This window comes from Cyclopterus lumpus, chromosome 9, assembly GCF_009769545.1.
Source record: "Cyclopterus lumpus isolate fCycLum1 chromosome 9, fCycLum1.pri, whole genome shotgun sequence".
Lineage (NCBI taxonomy): Eukaryota > Metazoa > Chordata > Actinopteri > Perciformes > Cyclopteridae > Cyclopterus > Cyclopterus lumpus.
The window spans coordinates 377,071-400,000 of NC_046974.1; the positions used below are offsets into that span (position 1 = coordinate 377,071).

Here is a 22,930-nt window from a genome sequence, read left to right on the forward strand (position 1 = left end):
CCAGGTTATTTATATTAATAAAGTAATATATGAACCAGGTTGTTTATGTTAATAAAGTAATACTATGAACCAGGTTATTTATATTAATAAAGTAATATATGAACCAGGTTGTTTATATTAATAAAGTAATATATGAACGAGGTTATTTATATTAATAAAGTAATATATGAACCAGGTTATTTATATTAATAAAGTAATACTATGAACCAGGTTATTTATATTAATAAAGTAATATATGAACCAGGTTATTTATATTAATAAAGTAATACTATGAACCAGGTTGTTTATGTTAATAAAGTAATATATGAACCAGGTTATTTATATTAATAAAGTAATATATGAACCAGGTTGTTTATATTAATAAAGTAATATATGAACCAGGTTATTTATATTAATAAAGTAATATATGAACCAGGTTATTTATATTAATAAAGTAATACTATGAACCAGGTTGTTTATATTAATAAAGTAATATATGAACCAGGTTGTTTATATTAATAAAGTACTATATGAACCAGGTTATTTATATTAATAAAGTAATATATGAACCAGGTTGTTTATATTAATAAAGTAATATATGAACCAGGTTGTTTATATTAATAAAGTAATAAATGAACCAGGTTGTTTATGTTAATAAAGTAATATATGAACCAGGTTATTTATATTAATAAAGTAATATATGAACCAGGTTGTTTATATTAATAAAGTACTATATGAACCAGGTTATTATATTAATAAAGTAATATATGAACCAGGTTATTTATATTAATAAAGTAATATATGAACCAGGTTATTTATATTAATAAAGTAATATATGAACCAGGTTGTTTATATTAATAAAGTACTATATGAACCAGGTTATTATATTAATAAAGTAATATATGAACCAGGTTATTTATGTTAATAAAGTAATATATGAACCAGGTTGTTTATATTAATAAAGTAATATATGAACCAGGTTGTTTATATTAATAAAGTAATACTATGAACCAGGTTATTTATATTAATAAAGTAATATATGAACCAGGTTGTTTATATTAATAAAGTAATATATGAACCAGGTTATTTATATTAATAAAGTAATATATGAACCAGGTTATTTATATTAATAAAGTAATATATGAACCAGGTTGTTTATGTTAATAAAGTAATACTATGAACCAGGTTATTTATATTAATAAAGTAATATATGAACCAGGTTATTTATATTAATAAAGTAATATATGAACCAGGTTATTTATATTAATAAAGTAATATATGAACCAGGTTGTTTATGTTAATAAAGTAATACTATGAACCAGGTTATTTATATTAATAAAGTAATATATGAACCAGGTTATTTATATTAATAAAGTAATATATGAACCAGGTTGTTTATATTAATAAAGTAATAAATGAACCAGGTTGTTTATATTAATAAAGTAATAAATGAACCAGGTTGTTTATATTAATAAAGTAATAAATGAACCAGGTTGTTTATATTAATAAAGTAATATATGAACCAGGTTGTTTATATTAATTTTAGTAATATATGAACCAGGTTGTTTATATTAATTTTAGTAATATATGAACCAGGTTATTATATTAATAAAGTAATATATGAACCAGGTTGTTTATATTAATAAAGTAATATATGAACCAGGTTATTATATTAATAAAGTAATATATGAACCAGGTTGTTTATATTAATTTTAGTAATATATGAACCAGGTTATTATATTAATAAAGTAATATATGAACCAGGTTATTTATATTAATAAAGTAATATATGAACCAGGTTATTTATATTAATAAAGTAATATATGAACCAGGTTGTTTATATTAATTTTAGTAATATATGAACCAGGTTATTATATTAATAAAGTAATATATGAACCAGGTTATTTATATTAATAAAGTAATATATGAACCAGGTTGTTTATATTAATAAAGTAATATATGAACCAGGTTGTTTATATTAATAAAGTAATATATGAACCAGGTTATTTATATTAATAAAGTAATACTATGAACCAGGTTATTATATTAATAAAGTAATACTATGAACCAGGTTGTTTATGTTAATAAAGTAATATATGAACCAGGTTATTTATATTAATAAAGTAATATATGAACCAGGTTGTTTATATTAATAAAGTAATATATGAACCAGGTTGTTTATATTAATAAAGTAATATATGAACCAGGTTGTTTATATTAATAAAGTAATACTATGAACCAGGTTGTTTATATTAATAAAGTAATATATGAACCAGGTTATTTATATTAATAAAGTAATATATGAACCAGGTTGTTTATATTAATAAAGTAATATATGAACCAGGTTATTTATATTAATAAAGTAATATATGAACCAGGTTGTTTATATTAATAAAGTAATATATGAACCAGGTTATTTATATTAATAAAGTAATATATGAACCAGGTTGTTCATGTCGCGAGCCTATCGAGACCTCGTGACGTCATCTCTGAGCGCCCGCAGCAGCACACAAAGAAAAGATGGCGGACCTGGTGAACGTCGGGGTGAACCTGGACGCCTTTTCTCACGCCATCAGCGGCATCCAGGCGCTGCGCTCCAGCGTGAGCCGCGTGTTCGAGTCCCTGAAGGACGGCATGAAGAACCGGGACACCCTGGAGGGCCGAGAGAAGCAGTTCATCGTGGAGTTCCAGGACAACCTGCAGGCGGTCAACAGGGACCTGAAGTGAGTCCCCCAGACTCGGTCCGTATGACCTGTATGGACTGAGTCTGGTTCCCCCAGACCTGTATAGACTGAGTCTGGTTCCCCCAGACATGTATAGACTGAGTCTGGTTCCCCCAGACTGCGGTCCGTATGGACTGAGTCTGGTTCCCCCAGACTGCGGTCCGTATGGACTGAGTCTGGTTCCCCCAGACCTTTATAGACTGAGTCTGGTTCCCCCAGACCCGTATAGACTGAGTCTGGTTCCCCCAGACCCGTATAGACTGAGTCTGGTTCCCCCAGACTGCGGTCCGTATGGACTGAGTCTGGTTCCCCCAGACTGCGGTCCGTATGGACTGAGTCTGGTTCCCCCAGACCTTTATAGACTGAGTCTGGTTCCCCCAGACCCGTATAGACTGAGTCTGGTTCCCCCAGACCCGTATAGACTGAGTCTGGTTCCCCCAGACCCGTATAGACTGAGTCTGGTTCCCCAGACCCGTATAGACTGAGTCTGGTTCCCCCAGACCCGTATAGACTGAGTCTGGTTCCCCCAGACCCGTATAGACTGAGTCTGGTTCCCCAGACCCGTATAGACTGAGTCTGGTTCCCCCAGACCCGTATAGATTGAGTCTGGTTCCCCCAGACCCGTATAGACTGAGTCTGGTTCCCCCAGACTGCGGTCCGTATGGACTGAGTCTGGTTCCCCCAGACCTGTATAGACTGAGTCTGGTTCCCCCAGACCTGTATAGACTGAGTCTGGTTCCCCCAGACCCGTATAGACTGAGTCTGGTTCCCCCAGACCCGTATAGACTGAGTCTGGTCCCCCAGACCTGTATAGACTGAGTCTGGTTCCCCCAGACCCGTATAGACTGAGTCTGGTTCCCCCAGACCCGTATAGACTGAGTCTGGTTCCCCCAGACCCATATAGACTGAGTCTGGTTCCCCCAGACCTGTACAGTGAAATCCCCTTTGTCTCCTAGGGTTGGCTGTAGCTCATCATGATGAATATAATAATGTGTATAATATGTATTAATACACAGATTCATAAATAGTATTATTTAGGGTTGGCTGTAGCTCATGGGGAGAGTGGTCGTCATGGTAACCACAAGGTCTCCGGTTCAATCCCCGCTCTCCCCAGAGTTCATGTTGAAGTGTCCTTGAGCAAGGCACTGAACCCCCAGTTGCTCCTTAATAACTGAGGATGGTCAATGCAGAGAAGAAGTTACCCACTGGGTCAATAAAGTGTACATTTATTTTGTCTCTCAACCATCCACCTGTTTCTGTCCACCTGTCTGTATGTCTCTATCCCCTGTCTGTCTCTGTCCACCTGTCTGTCTGTCTCTGTCCTCTGTCTGTCTGTCTCTGTCCTGTCTGTCTGTCTGTCTGTCTGTCTGTCTCTGTCCTCTGTCTGTCTGTCTCTATCCTCTGTCTGTCTGTCTCTGTCCCCTGTCTGTCTGTCTCTGTCCACCTGTCTGTCTCTCAGTGAGTTGGAGCGTCTCAGTGGTCTGGTGGGCCGTCCTTCAGAGTCCCACCCGCTCCATAACAGCGGTCTCCTCAGTCTGGACCCGGTTCAGGACAAAACCCCGTTGTACTCCCAGCTGCTGCAGGCCTACAAGTGGTCCAACAAGGTAACAAGCTAACGTGCTAACATGCTAGTTTACTCTTTCTATATTTAACAGACGACTCTCATATCTGTGATGTCATTATTACTGTTGGACCAACTCGTCTTTACTTCATCGTTAGGGGGTTAACCCTAATTCCCTAACCTTAGCTCCTCCCCTCAGTGTGTGAATGTTAGTTACTGATGATGGACAGGTGTAACCTTAGCTCCTCCCCTCAGTGTGTGAATGTTAGTTACTGATGATGGACAGGTGTAACCTTAGCTCCTCCCCTCAGTGTGTGAATGTTAGTTACTGATGATGGACAGGTGGAACCTTAGCCCCTCCCCTCAGTGTGTGAATGTTAGTTACTGATGATGGACAGGTGGAACCTTAGCCCCTCCCCTCAGTGTGTGAATGTTAGTTACTGATGATGGACAGGTGGAACCTTAGCCCCTCCCCTCAGTGTGTGAATGTTAGTTACTGATGATGGACAGGTGTAACCTTAGCCCCTCCCCTCAGTGTGTGAATGTTAGTTACTGATGATGGACAGGTGGAACCTTAGCTCCTCCCCTCAGTGTGTGAATGTTAGTTACTGATGATGGACAGGTGGAACCTTAGCCCCTCCCCTTAGTGTGTGAATGTTAGTTACTGATGATGGACAGGTGGAACCTTAGCTCCTCCCCTCAGTGTGTGAATGTTAGTTACTGATGATGGACAGGTGGAACCTTAGCTCCTCCCCTCAGTGTGTGAATGTTAGTTACTGATGATGGACAGATGGAACCTTAGCTCCTCCCCTCAGTGTGTGAATGTTAGTTACTGATGATGGACAGGTGGAACCTTAGCTCCTCCCCTCAGTGTGTGAATGTTAGTTACTGATGATGGACAGGTGGAACCTTAGCCCCTCCCCTCAGTGTGTGAATGTTAGTTACTGATGATGGACAGGTGTAACCTTAGCTCCTCCCCTCAGTGTATGAATGTTAGTTACTGATGATGGACAGGTGGAACCTTAGCTCCTCCCCTCAGTGTGTGAATGTTAGTCACTGATGATGGACAGGTGGAACCTTAGCCCCTCCCCTCAGTGTGTGAATGTTAGTTACTGATGATGGACAGGTGGAACCTTAGCCCCTCCCCTCAGTGTGTGTGTGTGTGTGTGTGTGTGTGTGTGTGTGTGTGTGTGTGTGTGTGTGTGTGTGTGTGTGTGTGTGTGTGTGTGTGTGTGTGTGTGTGTGTGTGTGTGTGTGTGTGTGTGTGTGTGTGTGTGTGTGTGTGTGTGTGTGTGTGTGTGTGTGTGTGTGTGTGTGTGTGTGTGTGTGTGTGTGTGTGTGTGTGTGTGTGTGTGTGTGTGTGTGTGTGTGTGTGTGTGTGTGTGTGTGTGTGTGTGTGTGTGTGTGTGTGTGTGTGTGTGTGTGTGTGTGTGTGTAGTTGCAGTACCACGCTGGTTTGGCCTCCAGTTTATTGAATCAACAATCACTCAAACGATCGGCCAATCAAATGGGAGCTTCAGCCAAGAGACGACCTAAAGTCCAACCCAGTACTCTGGTACTACCTCCTCAGTGAGTACTGCAGTGACGCATGCATTGTTATAAACCATGTTATAATACTGTTATTAACAGCGATGTGTTAATGTTGCCTGCAGCGGTGCAGCTTCCTGTGAGAAGCGCTGTTTCGGTGGACACGTACAACAGTTTTTGAGCATTAAGTGCGAAAGAGACGCTAATTATAGCACTAGTAACCGTGGTAACATGCATGCACTTTAATACTAATAGGTCGAACGCTGTTCAAGCCAGCGTGCCTTTATCCAACTGAATCATCTATAAAGGATTAAGGACTTCCTGTTCCTCTGGACAGGTATGTGGATGATGTCATCTCTCGGATCGGCAGGATGTTTCCTGATATGACCATCGAGCTGTTCAGACCCAACGGGACGTCTGCTGTACTCCTGGTAAGAAAACAGGTTTTATCCTACTGTGCTGGTACCAGGTGTGTCTCAGCTGGTAACAGGTGTGTCTCACCAGGTACCAGGTGTGTCTCAGCTGGTAACAGGTGTGTCTCACCAGGTACCAGGTGTGTCTCAGCTGGTAACAGGTGTGTCTCACCAGGTACCAGGTGTGTCTCAGCTGGTAACAGGTGTGTCTCACCAGGTACCAGGTGTGTCTCAGCTGGTAACAGGTGTGTCTCACCAGGTACCAGGTGTGTCTCAGCTGGTAACAGGTGTGTCTCACCAGGTACCAGGTGTGTCTCACCAGGTACCAGGTGTGTCTCAGCAGGTACCAGGTGGGCTTTAGGTGTGTCTCAGCAGGTACCAGGTGTGTCTTAGCAGGTGTGTCTCAGCAGGTAGCAGGTGTGTCTCAGCAGGTACCAGGTGTGCTTCACCAGGTAACAGGTGTGTCTCAGCAGGTACCAGGTGGGCCTCATGTGTGTTTCAGCAGGTAGCATGTATGTCTCAGTAGGTACCAGGTGGGCTTCAGGTGTGTCTCAGCAGGTACCAGGTGTGCTTCAGGTGTGTCTCAGCAGGTAGCAGGTGTGTCTCTCAGCAGGTACCAGGTGTGCTTCAGGTGTGCTTCACCAGGTAGCAGGTGTGTCTCAGCAGGTACCAGGTGTGCTTCAGGTGTGCTTCACCAGGTAGCAGGTGTGTCTCTCAGCAGGTAACAGGTGTGTCTCACCAGGTAGCAGGTGTGTCTCACCAGGTAGCAGGTGTGTCTCACCAGGTAGCAGGTGTGTCTCACCAGGTAACAGGTGTGTCTCAGCAGGTAGCAGGTGTGTCTCACCAGGTAGCAGGTGTGCTTCACCAGGTAGCAGGTGTGTCTCAGCAGGTAGCAGGTGTGCTTCACCAGGTAGCAGGTGTGTCTCACCAGGTAACAGGTGTGCTTCACCAGGTAGCAGGTATGTCTCACCAGGTAACAGGTGTGTCTCACCAGGTAACAGGTGTGCTTCACCAGGTAGCAGGTATGTCTCACCAGGTAACAGGTGTGCTTCACCAGGTAGCAGGTATGTCTCACCAGGTAACAGGTGTGTCTCCCCCTCAGGTGACACTGGGGAAGGTGTTGAAGGCGATCGTCGTGATGCGTTCGCTGTTCATTGACAGAACAGTTGTTAGAGGATTCAACGAAAATGTTTACAATGAGGACGGAAAGGTGGGAGGTCAAACTTACCTGGCAGGTAACCCCTGATATCTGTCGGCCTCCATACTCACCTGTCTGTCTTCCTTAGCTGGACATCTGGAGCAAGTCTCAGTACCAGGTATTTCAGAAGGTAAGAGTCAACATTCTCCCTGACCTCCCGGTCACCTGAGTGTGAAGCACTCTGACTGGTTATGTTGTTGCTAGGTAACCGACCACGCCACCACTGCCCTGCTCCACTACCAGCTACCACAGATGCCCGACGTCGTGGTCCGGTCCTTTATGGTGAGACCTGTCTACCTGTCTGTCTCTCTACCTGTCTGTCTCTACACCAATCTGTCTCTCTACCTGTCTGTCTCTTTACCTGTCTGCCTCTACACCTGTCTGCCTCTATACCTGTCTGTCTCTACACCAATCTGTCTCTCTACCTGTCTGTCTCTTTACCTGTCTGCCTCTACACCTGTCTGCCTCTACACCTGTCTGCCTCTACACCTGTCTGCCTCTATACCTGTCTGTCTCTCCATCTTTCTGTCTCTATCCCTGTCTGTCTCTCCACCTGTCTGTCTCTCTGTAGACCTGGTTGCAGAGCTTCATTAAACTCTACCTGTCTGTCTCTCCACCTGTCTGTCTCTCTGTAGACCTGGTTGCGGAGCTTCATTAAACTCTACCTGTCTGTCTCTCCACCTGTCTGTCTCTCTGTAGACCTGGTTGCGGAGCTTCATTAAACTCTACCTGTCTGTCTCTCCACCTGTCTGTCTCTCTGTAGACCTGGTTGCGGAGCTTCATTAAACTCTACCTGTCTGTCTCTCCACCTGTCTGTCTCTCTGTAGACCTGGTTGCAGAGCTTCATTAAACTCTACCTGTCTGTCTCTCCACCTGTCTGTCTCTCTGTAGACCTGGTTGCAGAGCTTCATTAAACTCTACCTGTCTGTCTCTCCACCTGTCTGTCTCTCTGTAGACCTGGTTGCGGAGCTACATCAAACTCTTCCAGTCTTCCTGTCAGCGTTGTGGTCATTTCCTGCAGGACGGACTTCCTCCAACATGGAGGGACTTTAGGACCCTGGAGGCGTTTCACGACACATGTCGCATGTAAACAAACACTTCCTGTTTATCTGTTTAAGGACAGCATTTCTTCTGTTCTATTTTGTACAAACACATTTTAATAAAGTTGGATTATAATGTTTTTACAGTTGTGTATTTTTCAGTCAATGGTAGAAATGATGTTATTGAAGTGAATTCAAACTTAAATTCATTATTAATATATTGTTATACATACTGACTGCACTCAAATGGATCAACACAATTTTATGAAGATGCTGCTGAATTGCAACTGACTTATTTATTCCCTGTTATTTGTAAATACAATATTACATATAAATGTATCACAATTAAATTACAGTAATATATTCATATACAGAAAATAAACAATGAAGCTTTTATAAAAAAATGAATTGTAGTGATTTTTTAGTAAGACGTTCACGCCGACGTCTGATATTTAATAAAATACTGTAAGCGACCTTCAGACTGAAGCTGCTGGACTCAACTGTTCAACGAAGATAAAGGTTGATTACTCTGATATTTATGCTTCTGAGGGTGAAAGGACTGTCCTCACATCCACAGATCTTCTCTTCTCCCTGCTCTAAAACTCACCATTTTGTATTTATTTATGAATAAATCAAATAGATTTATTAACAATATGTGGTCTAAATGTGTATTCAATAAAGTGTTAATGAGTCCAGACCTTTGAAATTGAACCTCTGACAACCATCGTTCTGTAATGATGGAGTCATCAGGAAGTGTGATCATCTGTTATATACATGAAATATACAGAAATATATACATGCATCTTAATTTATGCACGCGTCTGTGTGATGCAACAATATTTTAAGCTAAATATCACAACACTATTACTTTAACAACATAGTTTCTATCCAGTTTAGTCCTTAAAACTGATAAGGTTATTATTGTAGGAGATTTTAATATTCATGTGGATGTTGATAATGATTGCCTTAGTACTGCATTTATCTTATTGTTGGACTCGATTGGCTTCTGTCAGAGAGTACAGAAACCCACTCACTGCTTTGGCCACACCCTCCACCTTGTTCTTACATATGGCATTGACATTGAGCATTTGGAGGTCTTCCCACAGAACCCTCTTCTGTCAGACCATTACCTCATAACTTTTGAGTTTATACTCCCGGAGTGTACACTGTTAGTCAAAAGTTTCTACACCAGATGTCTAACTGACAGTGCTGTAGCTACATTTAAAGAAGAGATTCCTTCTGGTTCAGCCCGACGGAGGGGAATACAGGTAGGTGCACACTCATTAAACACCACATGAAGACTGGTGACCATCACCCCGTCAAGCAGTGCACCTATCGGGTGTCTCCGGAGAAGCAGTCAGAGGTAGAACGGCAGGTGGCTGGTCTACTGGCTGATGGGCTAGTGGAGGAGAGCTGCAGCCCCTGGGCGTCACCAGTGGTGCTTGTTAAAAAGAAATGGGGACAATGGAGGTTTTGCATTGACTATCGGCACCTTAATTCTGTGACAGTCAAGAATTCCCACCCACTTCCCCGGGTGGATGACGGCCTGGTGGCTGGACTTGGTTCAGCACACTTGACTTTTCAAATGGTTACTGGCACGTGGAAATGGCCGAGGAGGATCGTGACAAAACGTCCTTCACAACAGGCAGCGGCTTGTACCAGTGGCCCGTGGGCCTGACCAACTCTCCTGCCACCTTTCAACGCATGATGGCGCTGATCCTGTGGGGTCTGCCTTGGCACATCTGCATGGTGTATCTGCATAACAAACCATCAATGCATGTCTCAATCACAGAAAATGCCACGTGGCCCGGGACCATGTGGTGTTCTTAGGCCACGGGGGCTCCAGTCTGACCCCGTAACACCAAAAAGGTGAGAAACTGGCCAACTCCCTGCAACCCATCTGAGGTCAGAGCCTTTGTGGGCCTGTGCTCTTACTACAGGAGGTTTGTGAGAAATTTATCCCAGTATGCTGCACTGCTGGCGGGCAAAAACGTGCCTTTCAAATGGGATGCAGAGTGTGAAACAGCCTTCATGTTTTTCAAGCAGGTGCTAACCTCTGCTCCTGTGGTGACACTACCCAACTTTGCACGCCCATTCAAGATATACACGGATGCTTCCAAAGATGCGGTTGGTGCAGTACTGGCTCAACAGGTGCAAGGGCCCGAACGAGTTGTAGCTTATGCCAGCCAGGCTCTTATGCACACAGAGAAAAGATGGTCCACCTTCGACAGGGAGCTCTGGGCCATAGTATGGGCCGTGCATGAATTCAAACACTATGTGGGCCTCTCTGCATTCACCATCATCTCGGATCATCGCCCGCTGCTGGGGCTCAGGAAAATAGCCATTGACCACGATCCTACAGGACCAAGGGGTCGGTGGATTTTGGAGCTTGACCCATTCAACTTGAGCATTATCCACAAAGATGTTCATGCCACAAAAACGCGGATGCCTTGTCTCGTCGGCCTGCGTCTCCAGAGGCCAGAGACCAGGCAGGCGCGCTGTCAGATGTGTGTGCCGCGGGATCGGTGGTCGAATCAGTGCTTCCAGGGGATGAGGAGGCGCTCATAGAACGGCGGCCGGCATATTCTCTCTGCCAAAGTGGCTCTGAGCTGCAGCTGTTGCAATGCGAGGATCCGGATATTGGGGCGGTGTTGGGTTGATTGGAGCGAAACGCAGTGAGACCGCCTCACAGACACCTGAGGGGTCCTCCCTCTGCCTCAGGACACTATGGAGTTCAGTCATCTGTCAGTCATTGGTGGTTAGTTATGCAGGACTATACTCTCTCCGACAGGGGACGTTCAGGTGGTGATCCCCTCATCTGTGGTGCTCAAGCTTCTTCAGCAGCTGCTCTGTTCTCTACCTGTTCAGGTACTCTGTTCTCTACCTGTTCAGGTACTCTGTTCTCTACCTGTTCAGGTACTCTGTTCTCTACCTGTTCAGGTACTCTGTTCTCTACCTGTTCATGTACTCTGTTCTCTACCTGTTCAGGTACTCTGTTCTCTACCTGTTCAGGTACTCTGTTCTCTACCTGTTCAGGTACTCTGTTCTCTACCTGTTCAGGTACTCTGTTCTCTACCCGCTCAGGTACTCTGTTCTCTACCTGTTCAGGTACTCTGTTCTCTACCTGTTCAGGTACTCTGTTCTCTACCTGTTCAGGTACTCTGTTCTCTACCTGTTCAGGTACTCTGTTCTCTACCTGTTCAGGTACTCTGTTCTCTACCTGTTCATGTACTCTGTTCTCTACCTGTTCAGGTACTCTGTTCTCTACCTGTTCATGTACTCTGTTCTCTACCTGTTCAGGTACTCTGTTCTCTACCTGTTCAGGTACTCTGTTCTCTACCTGTTCAGGTACTCTGTTCTCTACCTGTTCATGTACTCTGTTCTCTACCTGTTCAGGTACTCTGTTCTCTACCTGTTCAGGTACTCTGTTCTCTACCTGTTCAGGTACTCTGTTCTCTACCTGTTCAGGTACTCTGTTCTCTACCTGTTCAGGTACTCTGTTCTCTACCCGCTCAGGTACTCTGTTCTCTACCTGTTCAGGTACTCTGTTCTCTACCTGTTCAGGTACTCTGTTCTCTACCTGTTCAGGTACTCTGTTCTCTACCTGTTCAGGTACTCTGTTCTCTAAAGGGAACACAGAAACATACATACACAGTCACACACATAAATTATTTGGTGATGTGATGTGCCGTGATGACGTAACTGCTGACGTGACTGTAGAACATGTGATAATGAGAGAACAGCGCCACCTGCTGGAGATGATCTCAGCTAATATCAGATCATTATAGCGCTACATTGTATTATTATCATTACATGTATTATGTACGTATTGATTATTGACTGTATATATACATATTTATATATGTAAGTAGTATTCCGTGGTCACAGTTATGGTTGTGTGTGTGTGTGACAGCAGGGCGGGGCTGCCACTGCGCATGCTCAGTATACGCGTACACACAATCTCAGCATCTTCTCACTGATGACAAAGGGTCCTCCGGGGAGACGCGCTGCGCGTGACCGCGTCCTCTACGCTGGTGTTGCTGCAGACAGACAGACAGGCAGTGAGACACGTTGATGCGCGCGGCGGCCAGCAGCAGCTCGCGGTGATCGGCGGAGCACGAGCAGACCGGACACGATGAGCTGCAACTGGGGCACCGAGCTGTGGGTACGTACACCTGTTCACCCGGGGCCCGGTGCTCCGCGAGGAGCCGGTAACCGGGCGGCCTGTGTGTGTGTGTGTGTGTGTGTGAGGCCCTCGTGCTACTGTCTGCTCTGCCATAGCAACACGGTGAGTGACGACAGCGGCTCGCGCTCTGCGTCCTCCATGATGCTGCAGCGCGCGACCCCGAGACCCCGCAAACTACTTCATATGATCATATTCATGCATGAATCCTTGTGCACGTGACTGTGTTGTAATGGTACATTCAGGGTGCAACTCCTCCACATTATGATGATGATATTCATTGTTGATTATTACATTGAACTATTACACCTTTAGGCTTCTCAATGAAGGGTATAGATATGGCATCACAGATAAAAAACAACAATAATTAATCATAAAAGATCATGAGATTAAAAAAATAACAGTATATATATATATACAGTATATATATATATATATATATATATATATACTGTATATATATATATATATATATATATATATATATATATATATATATATATATATATATACAGTATATATATGCAGTTTACAGATATCAGTGTTTGATTAACTGAAACTTTATAGACTGATGTTAGTTTTCTGTTTCAGGACCAGTTTGATAACCTGGAGAAACACACCAGCTGGGGAATTGACTTCCTGGAGAGATACAGCAAGTTTGTTAAAGAGAGGGCTGACATCGAGCTGAGCTATGCCAAACAGATCAGGTACATAAATCACCTGTCCATTACCTGTACATCACCTGTCCATCACCTGTACATGACCTGTCCATCACCTGTACATCACCTGTACATCACCTGTCCATCACCTGTACATGACCTGTCCATCACCTGTCCATTACCTGTACATCACCTGTCCATCACCTGTACATGACCTGTCCATCACCTGTACATCACCTGTACATCACCTGTACATCACCTGTCCATGACCTGTCCATCACCTGTCCATTACCTGTCCATCACCTGTCCATTACCTGTACATCACCTGTCCATCACCTGTACATCACCTGTCCATGACCTGTCCATCACCTGTCCATGACCTGTCCATCACCTGTCCATGACCTGTCCATCACCTGTCCATTACCTGTACATCACCTGTCCATCACCTGTACATGACCTGTCCATTACCTGTACATCACCTGTCCATCACCTGTACATCACCTGTACATGACCTGTACATCACCTGTACATCACCTGTACATCACCTGTCCATCACCTGTACATCACCTGTCCATCACCTGTACATCACCTGTACATCACCTGTCCATCACCTGTAAATCACCTGTACATCACCTGTACATGACCTGTACATCACCTGTACATCACCTGTCCATCACCTGTACATCACCTGTACATGACCTGTAAATCACCTGTACATCACCTGTACATCACCTGTCCATCACCTGTACATCACCTGTACATGACCTGTACATCACCTGTACATCACCTGTACATCACCTGTCCATCACCTGTACATCACCTGTACATGACCTGTACATTACCTGTACATCACCTGTACATGACCTGTACATTACCTGTACATCACCTGTACATTACCTGTACATGACCTGTACATCACCTGTCCATCACCTGTACATCACCTGTACATGACCTGTACATCACCTGTCCATCACCTGTACATTACCTGTACATCACCTGTACATCACCTGTACATTACCTGTACATCACCTGTACATGACCTGTACATTACCTGTACATCACCTGTCCATCACCTGTACATTACCTGTACATCACCTGTACATGACCTGTACATCACCTGTACATCACCTGTACATCACCTGTACATGACCTGTACATCACCTGTACATGACCTGTACATTACCTGTCCATCACCTGTACATCACCTGTCCATCACCTGTACATCACCTGTACATCACCTGTACATCACCTGTACATGACCTGTACATCACCTGTACATCACCTGTACATGACCTGTACATTACCTGTACATTACCTGTACATTACTCTCTGAGAGGTCAGACCTAGTCTCTACCTGTCTCTCTGACTGTCACCTGTATGTATATTAATCTGTCACCTGTCTGTATATTAATCTGTCCATCACCTGTATGTATATTAATCTGTCACCTGTCTGTCTCAGGAGTCTGTCTAAGAAGTATCATCCCAAGAGAAGCAGAGAGGATGAGAGCAGGTCAGTCTGAATATGACATATGAATATGTGTGACTCAGAGACTCAGAGCAGGTGGATCTGTGATTGGTTGGCAAAGCTAACGCTGGTTTCTGATTGGTTGTTGCAGGTACACCTGGTGTTTGGCCTTTTCAGCGACTCTCCGTCAGCTCAATGAACTCTCTGACCAGAGAGAAGAACTGGCTGAGAACCTCAACACGCAGATAGTGTGTGAACTCACACGCTACACACAGGAAGTGAAGGCCGAGAGGAAGACTGTGAGTACATTACATTACATTTAGCTGACGCTTTTATCCAAAGCGACTTACAATAAGTGCATTAAACCATGAGTCCAAACTTTCTTCAATAACGTTAAACTACAAAGTGCTATCAGTAAGAGACATTTAAGTGCTACTAAAGTGTTAAACTACAAAGTGCTATCAGTAAGAGACATTTAAGTGCTACCAAAGTGCTACTACGGCTCTACCTTCCCTATTCAAGGTATAGTCGAAAAAGATGTGTTTTTAGTTTGCGACGGAAGATGTAGAGACTTCCTGCTGTCCTGATGTCAATGGGGAGCTCGTTCCACCAATGAGGAGACCTGCCAGGAGGGAGTTGCAGTAGTCTAGCCGTGAGATGACCAGAGCCTGGACCAGAACCTGTGCCGCCTTCTGAGTGAGAAGAGGTCGTATTCTCCTGATGTTGTACAGCATGTACCTACAGGAGCGTGTTGTTGTGGTAATGTTGGCAGTCAGGGAGAGTTGACTGACAGGTGTCACACCGAGGTTCCTGGCAGTCGGGGGCGGGGCCAACACTGAGTTGTTGAAGGTGATAGACAGGTCGTGGGTGGGAGAGTCTTTTACTGGAAGGAGGAGAAGTTCAGTCTTGTCCGGGTTATGACCAAGTAGTATTAAGAAAGGGAAGAAGGTCCGGAGCAATGGACTGGAGAATGTGAGAAGGGATGGGGTCAAGGGGGCAGGTGGTTGGGGGGTCAGAGGTTACCAAGGTAAGAACTTGATTAGGAGACAGGGGGATAAAAGAGGAAAGCGAGGGGGAAAAAGATGAAGTTACTGGAGGTGTAGTTATAGAAGATGGATTAGTAAATGAAGAGCGTATGTCGTCTATCTTGTTTGTAAAGTAGTCAACAAAGTGGCTGAAGGGTGGAGGGAGGGGGGGACCAGGGGGGCCAAGGAGGTTGGAAAAAATAGAGAAGAGCTTTTTGGGGTTAGACAAAGAGGATTCGATTCTGGATTGGTAGAACAGACTTTGGGCTGCAGAGATAGAGGAGAGAAGGAGGAGAGAAGAGATTAGTAGGCAAGCAGGTCGCCGGTGTGTTTGGATTCTCGCCATTTCCTTTCCGATGCTCGCATAGTGGCTCTCTCGGCGCGCACCGGTTCAGACAACCACGGAGCCGGAGAGGACTTGAGGACCTTTAGAGTCGTAAGAGGACTTGAGGACCTTTAGAGTCGTAAGAGGACAGAGAGAATCAAGAGAGGACGACAGAGTAGAGAGGAGAGGGTCAGTGGCAAAGTTCGGCTGCATGAGTGAGAAGGAATCGGTTGAAGGGAGGGCTGACAGAACAGAGGAGGGAGTGAGGAGGGTGAGACGGTGAGAGGGTGAGAGGGAGAGAGGGTGAGAGGGAGAGAGGGTGAGAGGGAGAGAGAGTGAGAGGGTGCGGATGTTGCGACGGACAGGTGCAGAGTCCGTTGTGGGAGGGTTGTCAGTTCCAAAGAGTGGGAGAGAGTACGAGATGAAGAAATGGTCAGAAACATGAAGTGGAGTTACAGTGAGGTTAGATGTAGAGCAGTTTCTGGTGAAAATATAGTCAAGGTGGTGTCCAGCTTTGTGAGTAGGAGGGGAAGGACTGAGAGGGAGATCAAAGGAAGACAGTAAGACTAGCAGGTCACATGACTTCTCTGTCTGGATGTTAAAGTCACCCAGAAGGATGAGCGGGGGGCCATTTTCTGGGAAGTTTGATAGGAGGACGTCAAGTTCTTCCAAGAAGTCTCCAAAGGAGCCAGGTGTACGGTAGAGAACAACAACGGTTAGTTGAACCGGATGAGTAACCGTCACTGCATGAAACTCAAAAGACAGTGGGGTACATGGAAGCGGGTAGAGAGCAAAACTCCATTTGGGTGAGATGAGTAGACCTGAACCACCACCCCGACCAGAGGGTCTGGGTGTGTGGCTGAAGGAGAAGGCCGAGGAGAGAGCAGCAGGGGTTGATGTTGTCTGGTGTGATCCAAGTCTCAGTGAGAGCCAGGAAGTCCAGTGATTGCTTGATAGCGAAGCCAGAGATGAAGTCCGCCTTGCGGTTAGCTGACTGGCAGTTCCAGAGGCCCCCTATGACGAGGCGCTGGGTCTGTGTGGAGCGGGTGGGATAAATAAGAGAGGAAGGATTTTGATGCATGTGTGACCGAGTCCGCGGTCTATAGTATCTACGAGTAGATGTGCACACAGGTATGGAAAGAAAACACATTATCACAGGGAAATGTTTATACTCAGCCGCCCTCAGCCACCACCGAAGACTCCCACCAAAGACTCCTAGGTCTTTATCCTCTGAGTCTTGACTCCAATGAAAGACTCCTAGGTCTTTATCCTCCGAGTCTTGACTCCAATGAAAGACTCCTAGGTCTTTATCCTCTGAGTCTTGACTCCCACGAAAGACTCCTAGGTCTTTATCCTCTGAGTCTTGACTCCCACGAAAGACTCCTAGGTCTTTATCCTCTGAGTCTTGACTCCAACCAAAGACTCCTATGTCTTTATTCTCCGAGTCTTGACTCCAACCAAAGACTCCTAGGTCTTTATCCTCCGAGTCTTGACTCCAACCAAAGACTCCTAGGTCTTTATCCTCCGAGTCTTGACTCCCACGAAAGACTTCTAGGTCTTTATCCTCTGAGTCTTGACTCCAACCAAAGACTCCTAGGTCTTTATCCTCCGAGTCTTGACTCCAACCAAAGACTCCTATGTCTTTATTCTCCGAGTCTTGACTCCAACCAAAGACTCCTAGGTCTTTATCCTCCGAGTCTTGACTCCAACCAAAGACTCCTAGGTCTTTATCCTCCGAGTCTTGACTCCCACGAAAGACTTCTAGGTCTTTATCCTCTGAGTCTTGACTCCAACCAAAGACTCCTAGGTCTTTATCCTCCGAGTCTTGACTCCAACCAAAGACTCCTAGGTCTTTATCCTCCGAGTCTTGACTCCCACGAAAGACTCCTAGGTCTTTATCCTCCGAGTCTTGACTCCCACGAAAGACTTCTAGGTCTTTATCCTTCGAGTCTTGACTCCAACGAAAGACTCCTAGGTCTTTATCCTCCGAGTCTTGACTCCCACGAAAGACTCCTAGGTCTTTATTCTCCGAGTCTTGACTCCAACGAAAGACTCCTAGGTCTTTATTCTCCGAGTCTTGACTCCAACGAAAGACTCCTAGGTCTTTATCCTCCGAGTCTTGACTCCCACGAAAGACTTCTAGGTCTTTATCCTCCGAGTCTTGACTCCCACGAAAGACTTCTAGGTCTTTATCCTCCGAGTCTTGACTCCCACGAAAGACTCCTAGGTCTTTATCCTCCGAGTCTTCATACGAGGAGTCTTCCCTGACGCTCCAAGCCCCAACCTGGTTATACACCTGAGTTGGCGATAATTAGTTACAGCTGTGTCGAGCCCGCCCACAGGTCGTTGAAGGAATTGCCCACTCAGTGATCGATACTGGTATGAGTCGGCACTCAGGCAGGAGGATCCTCGCTACCAGTGAAGTCTCAGTTTGCTAGAATGTGAAATTCTTGCCAAACTGATTAAGGACAAAGATCAGTTTACCTCAAGGTAGAAAGTAGAATATAGTTTAGTCCCTAGTAGATTTGGATTACAGAACAAATACTTAAATCCTAGCTGGTTTGGTTGACTTTTCAGTCACTTGTGTAAAAAAGCAAGAAATCGCAGCTCAAAATGTTCAATTTAGAAAGACAGTACAGACTAGCATTCTAGTATAACTAAATACAGCAGATACAGTAGTAATATAGCAGAGAAACCTCTTTAAAGAATATACTCAGTAAGATACAGGAAGTACACACACACGCTACACACACGCTACACACAGGAAGTGAAGGCCGAGAGGAAGACTGTGAGTACACACACACACACACGCTACACAAGGCCACTCACACAGACATTCACTCACTCACAGTAAACAGTACAGTTTGGTGTTAGTACTTGTACTAGTATATAAAATATGTAACAGTAAAGTGTGATATTAGTACTTTTACTTGAATGTATAAAATATGTGCAAAGTACTAATATCTCTCTTTACTGTTACATAATATATACATACAAGTAAAAGTACTAATACCACAACTTACATATTTTATATATACGCACACAAACACTTAAAACTGGGTGATTGGCACATTTCAGTGTGTGTGTGAGTATATTTACATTTTCCATCAAAATAATTTCAAAAACACCAAACATGGGAAATCAGAGTTCAAAAATAAGATATGAACATTTTAAAACCAGTCAAAGCTGCTGGAGTTCTGACCAGTGAAATAATGTGTTGTTGTTGTTGTTGTTGTTGTTGTTATTGTTGTTGCAGCATTTCCAAGATGGCCGCCGTGCCCAGCAGCACATTGAGAGCTCCTGGAAACAACTGGAGTCTGTGAGTGACATCTGACCATCAACACATGTTGACCCGCCCACATATGCTATTCCTCTAACTCCACCCACATATGTTATGCCTCTAACTCCGCCCACATATGCTATGCCTCTAACTCCGCCCACATATGCTATGCCTCTAACATACACACTTTTATTGATGTTTACTTATTTTGTTGACAGAGTAAACGTCGCTTTGAGCGTGACTGTAAGGAGGCGGAGCGAGCGCAGCAAGTCTCCGACAGAATCGACCTAGACAACAAGACGGATGGAGAGAAGGTGAGCACCTGGGTAGTGGAGTAGTTTGTGTACTTTATACTGCAGGTACTCCATCTTTAACTTGAGCACCTGGGTAGTGGAGTAGTTTGTGTACTTTATACTGCAGGTACTCCATCTTTAACTTGAGCACCTGGGTAGTGGAGTAGTTTGTGTACTTTATACTGCAGGTACTCCATCTTTAACTTGAGCACCTGGGTAGTGGAGTAGTTTGTGTACTTTATACTGCAGGTACTCCATCTTTAACTTGAGCACCTGGGTAGTGGAGTAGTTTGTGTACTTTATACTGCAGGTACTCCATCTTTAACTTGAGCACCTGGGTAGTGGAGTAGTTTGTGTACTTTATACTGCAGGTACTCCATCTTTAACTTGAGCACCTGGGTAGTGGAGTAGTTTGTGTACTTTATACTGCAGGTACTCCATCTTTAACTTGAGCACCTGGGTAGTGGAGTAGTTTGTGTACTTTATACTGCAGGTACTCCATCTTTAACTTGAGCACCTGGGTAGTGGAGTAGTTTGTGTACTTTATACTGGATAACTTAGCGGACACCAATCATTCACTACAAGCATGATCTCATGCCTTCAGATGTGTTGATGTTTCAGGATGAAGTGATGATGTTTCAGGATGAAGTGATGATGTTTCAGGATGATGTGATGATGTTTCAGGATGAAGTGATGATGTTTCAGGATGAAGTGATGATGTTTCAGGATGAAGTGATGATGTTTCAGGATGATGTGATGATGTTTCAGGATGAAGTGATGATGTTTCAGGATGATGTTTCAGGATGAAGTGATGATGTTTCAGGATGATGTTTCAGGATGAAGTGATGATGTTTCAGGATGATGTTTCAGGATGAAGTGATGATGTTTCAGGATGATGTGATGATGTTTCAGGATGAAGTGATGATGTTTCAGGATGATGTGATGATGTTTCAGGATGAAGTGATGATGTTTCAGGATGATGTTTCAGGATGAAGTGATGATGTTTCAGGATGATGTTTCAGGATGAAGTGATGATGTTTCAGGATGATGTTTCAGGATGAAGTGATGATGTTTCAGGATGATGTTTCAGGATGAAGTGATGATGTTTCAGGATGATGTTTCAGGGCTGATATCTCACTAATCTGTGATATCTCACTCCTGTGTGTCTCTCTGTTAGCGCTGCTCACTGAAAGTAAGTTCACATTTATTTTAAATTCCATGAATTCCATCTTTATTTTATTCCATTTAGGAGTTCATTTGAAGAGACTCTTCAGTTCATAGTTATTAGTTATTTACACTCTAAAACACAACAAATAGAAAATAAACAAACAACAACACAAGCGCAGCATCAAGAAGATATGCTGCAGATTATTATGTTATTATTAGTATTGAAGTCAGCTGTCTGTAAGTGGTATTGCTGCTTCGTATATATATTTAAAAAAAAATAATAATATATATATATATATATATATATATATACTAATTATGTATGTTTATATACTTATACATGTATTGCTATATTTTGTTTCAAATCCTCTTCTGGTTTCAGGCTCGGCAGACGGCTCAACAGAAAAAACAAGCTGCTGAAGAGTCCAGGAAAGACTATGTGACCAGTTTGAACCAGTTTAACCAAGACCAGCACCAGCACTACCACACCCTGGTACCAGTTATTTACCAGGTAAACCAGCACTACCACACCCTGGTACCAGTTATTTACCAGGTAAACCAGCACTACCACACCCTGGTACCAGTTATTTACCAGGTAAACCAGCACTACCACACCCTGGTACCAGTTATCTCTAAGGCTGAGTCCTAAGGAGGAAACTCATCTCCTTACCCTATCTCTAAGGCTGAGCCCTAAGGAGGAAACTCATCTCCTTACCCTATCTCTAAGGCTGAGTCCTACAGAGGAAACTCATCTCCTTACCCTATCTCTAAGGCTGAGCCCTAAGGAGGAAACTCATCTCCTTACCCTATCTCTAAGGCTGAGTCCTAAGGAGGAAACTCATCTCCTTACCCTATCTCTAAGGCTGAGCCCTAAGGAGGAAACTCATCTCCTTACCCTATCTCTAAGGCTGAGTCCTAAGGAGGAAACTCATCTCCTTACCCTATCTCTAAGGCTGAGTCCTACAGAGGAAACTCATCTCCTTACCCTATCTCTAAGGCTGAGCCCTAAGGAGGAAACTCATCTCCTTACCCTATCTCTAAGGCTGAGTCCTAAGGAGGAAACTCATCTCCTTACCCTATCTCTAAGGCTGAGCCCTAAGGAGGAAACTCATCTCCTTACCCTATCTCTAAGGCTGAGCCCTACAGAGGAAACTCATCTCCTTACCCTATCTCTAAGGCTGAGCCCTAAGGAGGAAACTCATCTCCTTACCCTATCTCTAAGGCTGAGCCCTACAGAGGAAACTCATCTCCTTACCCTATCTCTAAGGCTGAGCCCTAAGGAGGAAACTCATCTCCTTACCCTATCTCTAAGACTGAGTCCTAAGGAGGAAACTCATCTCCTTACCCTATCTCTAAGGCTGAGTCCTACAGAGGAAACTCATCTCCTTACCCTATCTCTAAGACTGAGTCCTAAGGAGGAAACTCATCTCCTTACCCTATCTCTAAGGCTGAGCCCTAAGGAGGAAACTCATCTCCTTACCCTATCTCTAAGGCTGAGTCCTACAGAGGAAACTCATCTCCTTACTTTATCTCTAAGGCTGAGTCCTAAGGAGGAAACTCATCTCCTTACCCTATCTCTAAGACTGAGCCCTAAGGAGGAAACTCATCTCCTTACCCTATCTCTAAGGCTGAGTCCTAAGGAGGAAACTCATCTCCTTACCCTATCTCTAAGGCTGAGTCCTACAGAGGAAACTCATCTCCTTACCCTATCTCTAAGGCTGAGTCCTAAGGAGGAAACTCATCTCCTTACCCTATCTCTAAGGCTGAGTCCTACAGAGGAAACTCATCTCCTTACCCTATCTCTAAGGCTGAGCCCTAAGGAGGAAACTCATCTCCTTACCCTATCTCTAAGGCTGAGTCCTAAGGAGGAAACTCATCTCCTTACTTTATCTCTAAGGCTGAGCCCTAAGGAGGAAACTCATCTCCTTACTTTATCTCTAAGGCTGAGCCCTAAGGAGGAAACTCATCTCCTTACCCTATCTCTAAGGCTAAGCCCTAAGGAGGAAACTCATCTCCTTACTTTATCTCTAAGGCTGAGCCCTAAGGAGGAAACTCATCTCCTTACTTTATCTCTAAGGCTGAGCCCTAAGGA

The 22,930-nt window shown here is 44.1% G+C and overlaps 2 protein-coding genes across 4 annotated transcripts in view; both read left to right on the plus strand.

Moving 5' to 3' along the window:
• Positions 1 to 2,487: 2,487 nt before the first annotated feature.
• med27 (mediator complex subunit 27) lies at positions 2,488 to 8,581 on the plus strand. 3 transcript variants are annotated; one of them, XM_034542498.1, is made up of 8 exons: positions 2,488 to 2,702; positions 4,162 to 4,306; positions 5,702 to 5,832; positions 6,128 to 6,221; positions 7,306 to 7,413; positions 7,490 to 7,531; positions 7,606 to 7,683; positions 8,357 to 8,581. In XM_034542498.1, exons 1-8 carry the CDS (start codon positions 2,500 to 2,502, stop codon positions 8,489 to 8,491), a joined length of 936 nt encoding a protein of 311 aa, XP_034398389.1. In that variant the 5' UTR covers positions 2,488 to 2,499; the 3' UTR covers positions 8,492 to 8,581. The 3 variants fall into 3 exon arrangements, 2 of the variants coding, with proteins under 2 accessions (XP_034398389.1, XP_034398390.1); XR_004609995.1 differs by lacking the exons at positions 7,490 to 7,531; positions 7,606 to 7,683; positions 8,357 to 8,581 and adding an exon at positions 6,295 to 7,239 and having other exon boundaries at positions 6,128 to 6,252; positions 7,282 to 7,314; XM_034542499.1 differs by lacking the exons at positions 7,306 to 7,413; positions 7,490 to 7,531; positions 7,606 to 7,683; positions 8,357 to 8,581 and adding an exon at positions 6,295 to 7,289 and having other exon boundaries at positions 6,128 to 6,252.
• Positions 8,582 to 12,393: 3,812 nt separating this feature from the next.
• fnbp1a (formin binding protein 1a) overlaps positions 12,394 to 22,930 on the plus strand; it is a 39,233-nt gene continuing 28,696 nt past the window's right edge. The window contains exons 1-8 of the mRNA XM_034542575.1: positions 12,394 to 12,606; positions 13,216 to 13,331; positions 14,743 to 14,793; positions 14,900 to 15,047; positions 19,355 to 19,417; positions 19,597 to 19,692; positions 20,849 to 20,863; positions 21,221 to 21,349. Coding sequence (XP_034398466.1) covers positions 12,577 to 12,606; positions 13,216 to 13,331; positions 14,743 to 14,793; positions 14,900 to 15,047; positions 19,355 to 19,417; positions 19,597 to 19,692; positions 20,849 to 20,863; positions 21,221 to 21,349 — 648 coding nt within the window. The 5' untranslated portion in view covers positions 12,394 to 12,576. The remainder of the gene's footprint in view (positions 12,607 to 13,215; positions 13,332 to 14,742; positions 14,794 to 14,899; positions 15,048 to 19,354; positions 19,418 to 19,596; positions 19,693 to 20,848; positions 20,864 to 21,220; positions 21,350 to 22,930) is intronic.

Bases quoted from the DNA above. Each gene is read 5' to 3' on its own strand.
- med27 (XM_034542498.1), top strand. From the start codon at position 2,500: ATGGCGGACCTGGTGAACGTCGGGGTGAACCTGGACGCCTTTTCTCAC. The intron at 2,703-4,161 runs GTGAGTCCCCCA...TCTGTCTCTCAG, and splicing joins GCGGTCAACAGGGACCTGAA to TGAGTTGGAGCGTCTCAGTG. The intron at 5,833-6,127 runs GTGAGTACTGCA...TCCTCTGGACAG, and splicing joins ACTCTGGTACTACCTCCTCA to GTATGTGGATGATGTCATCT.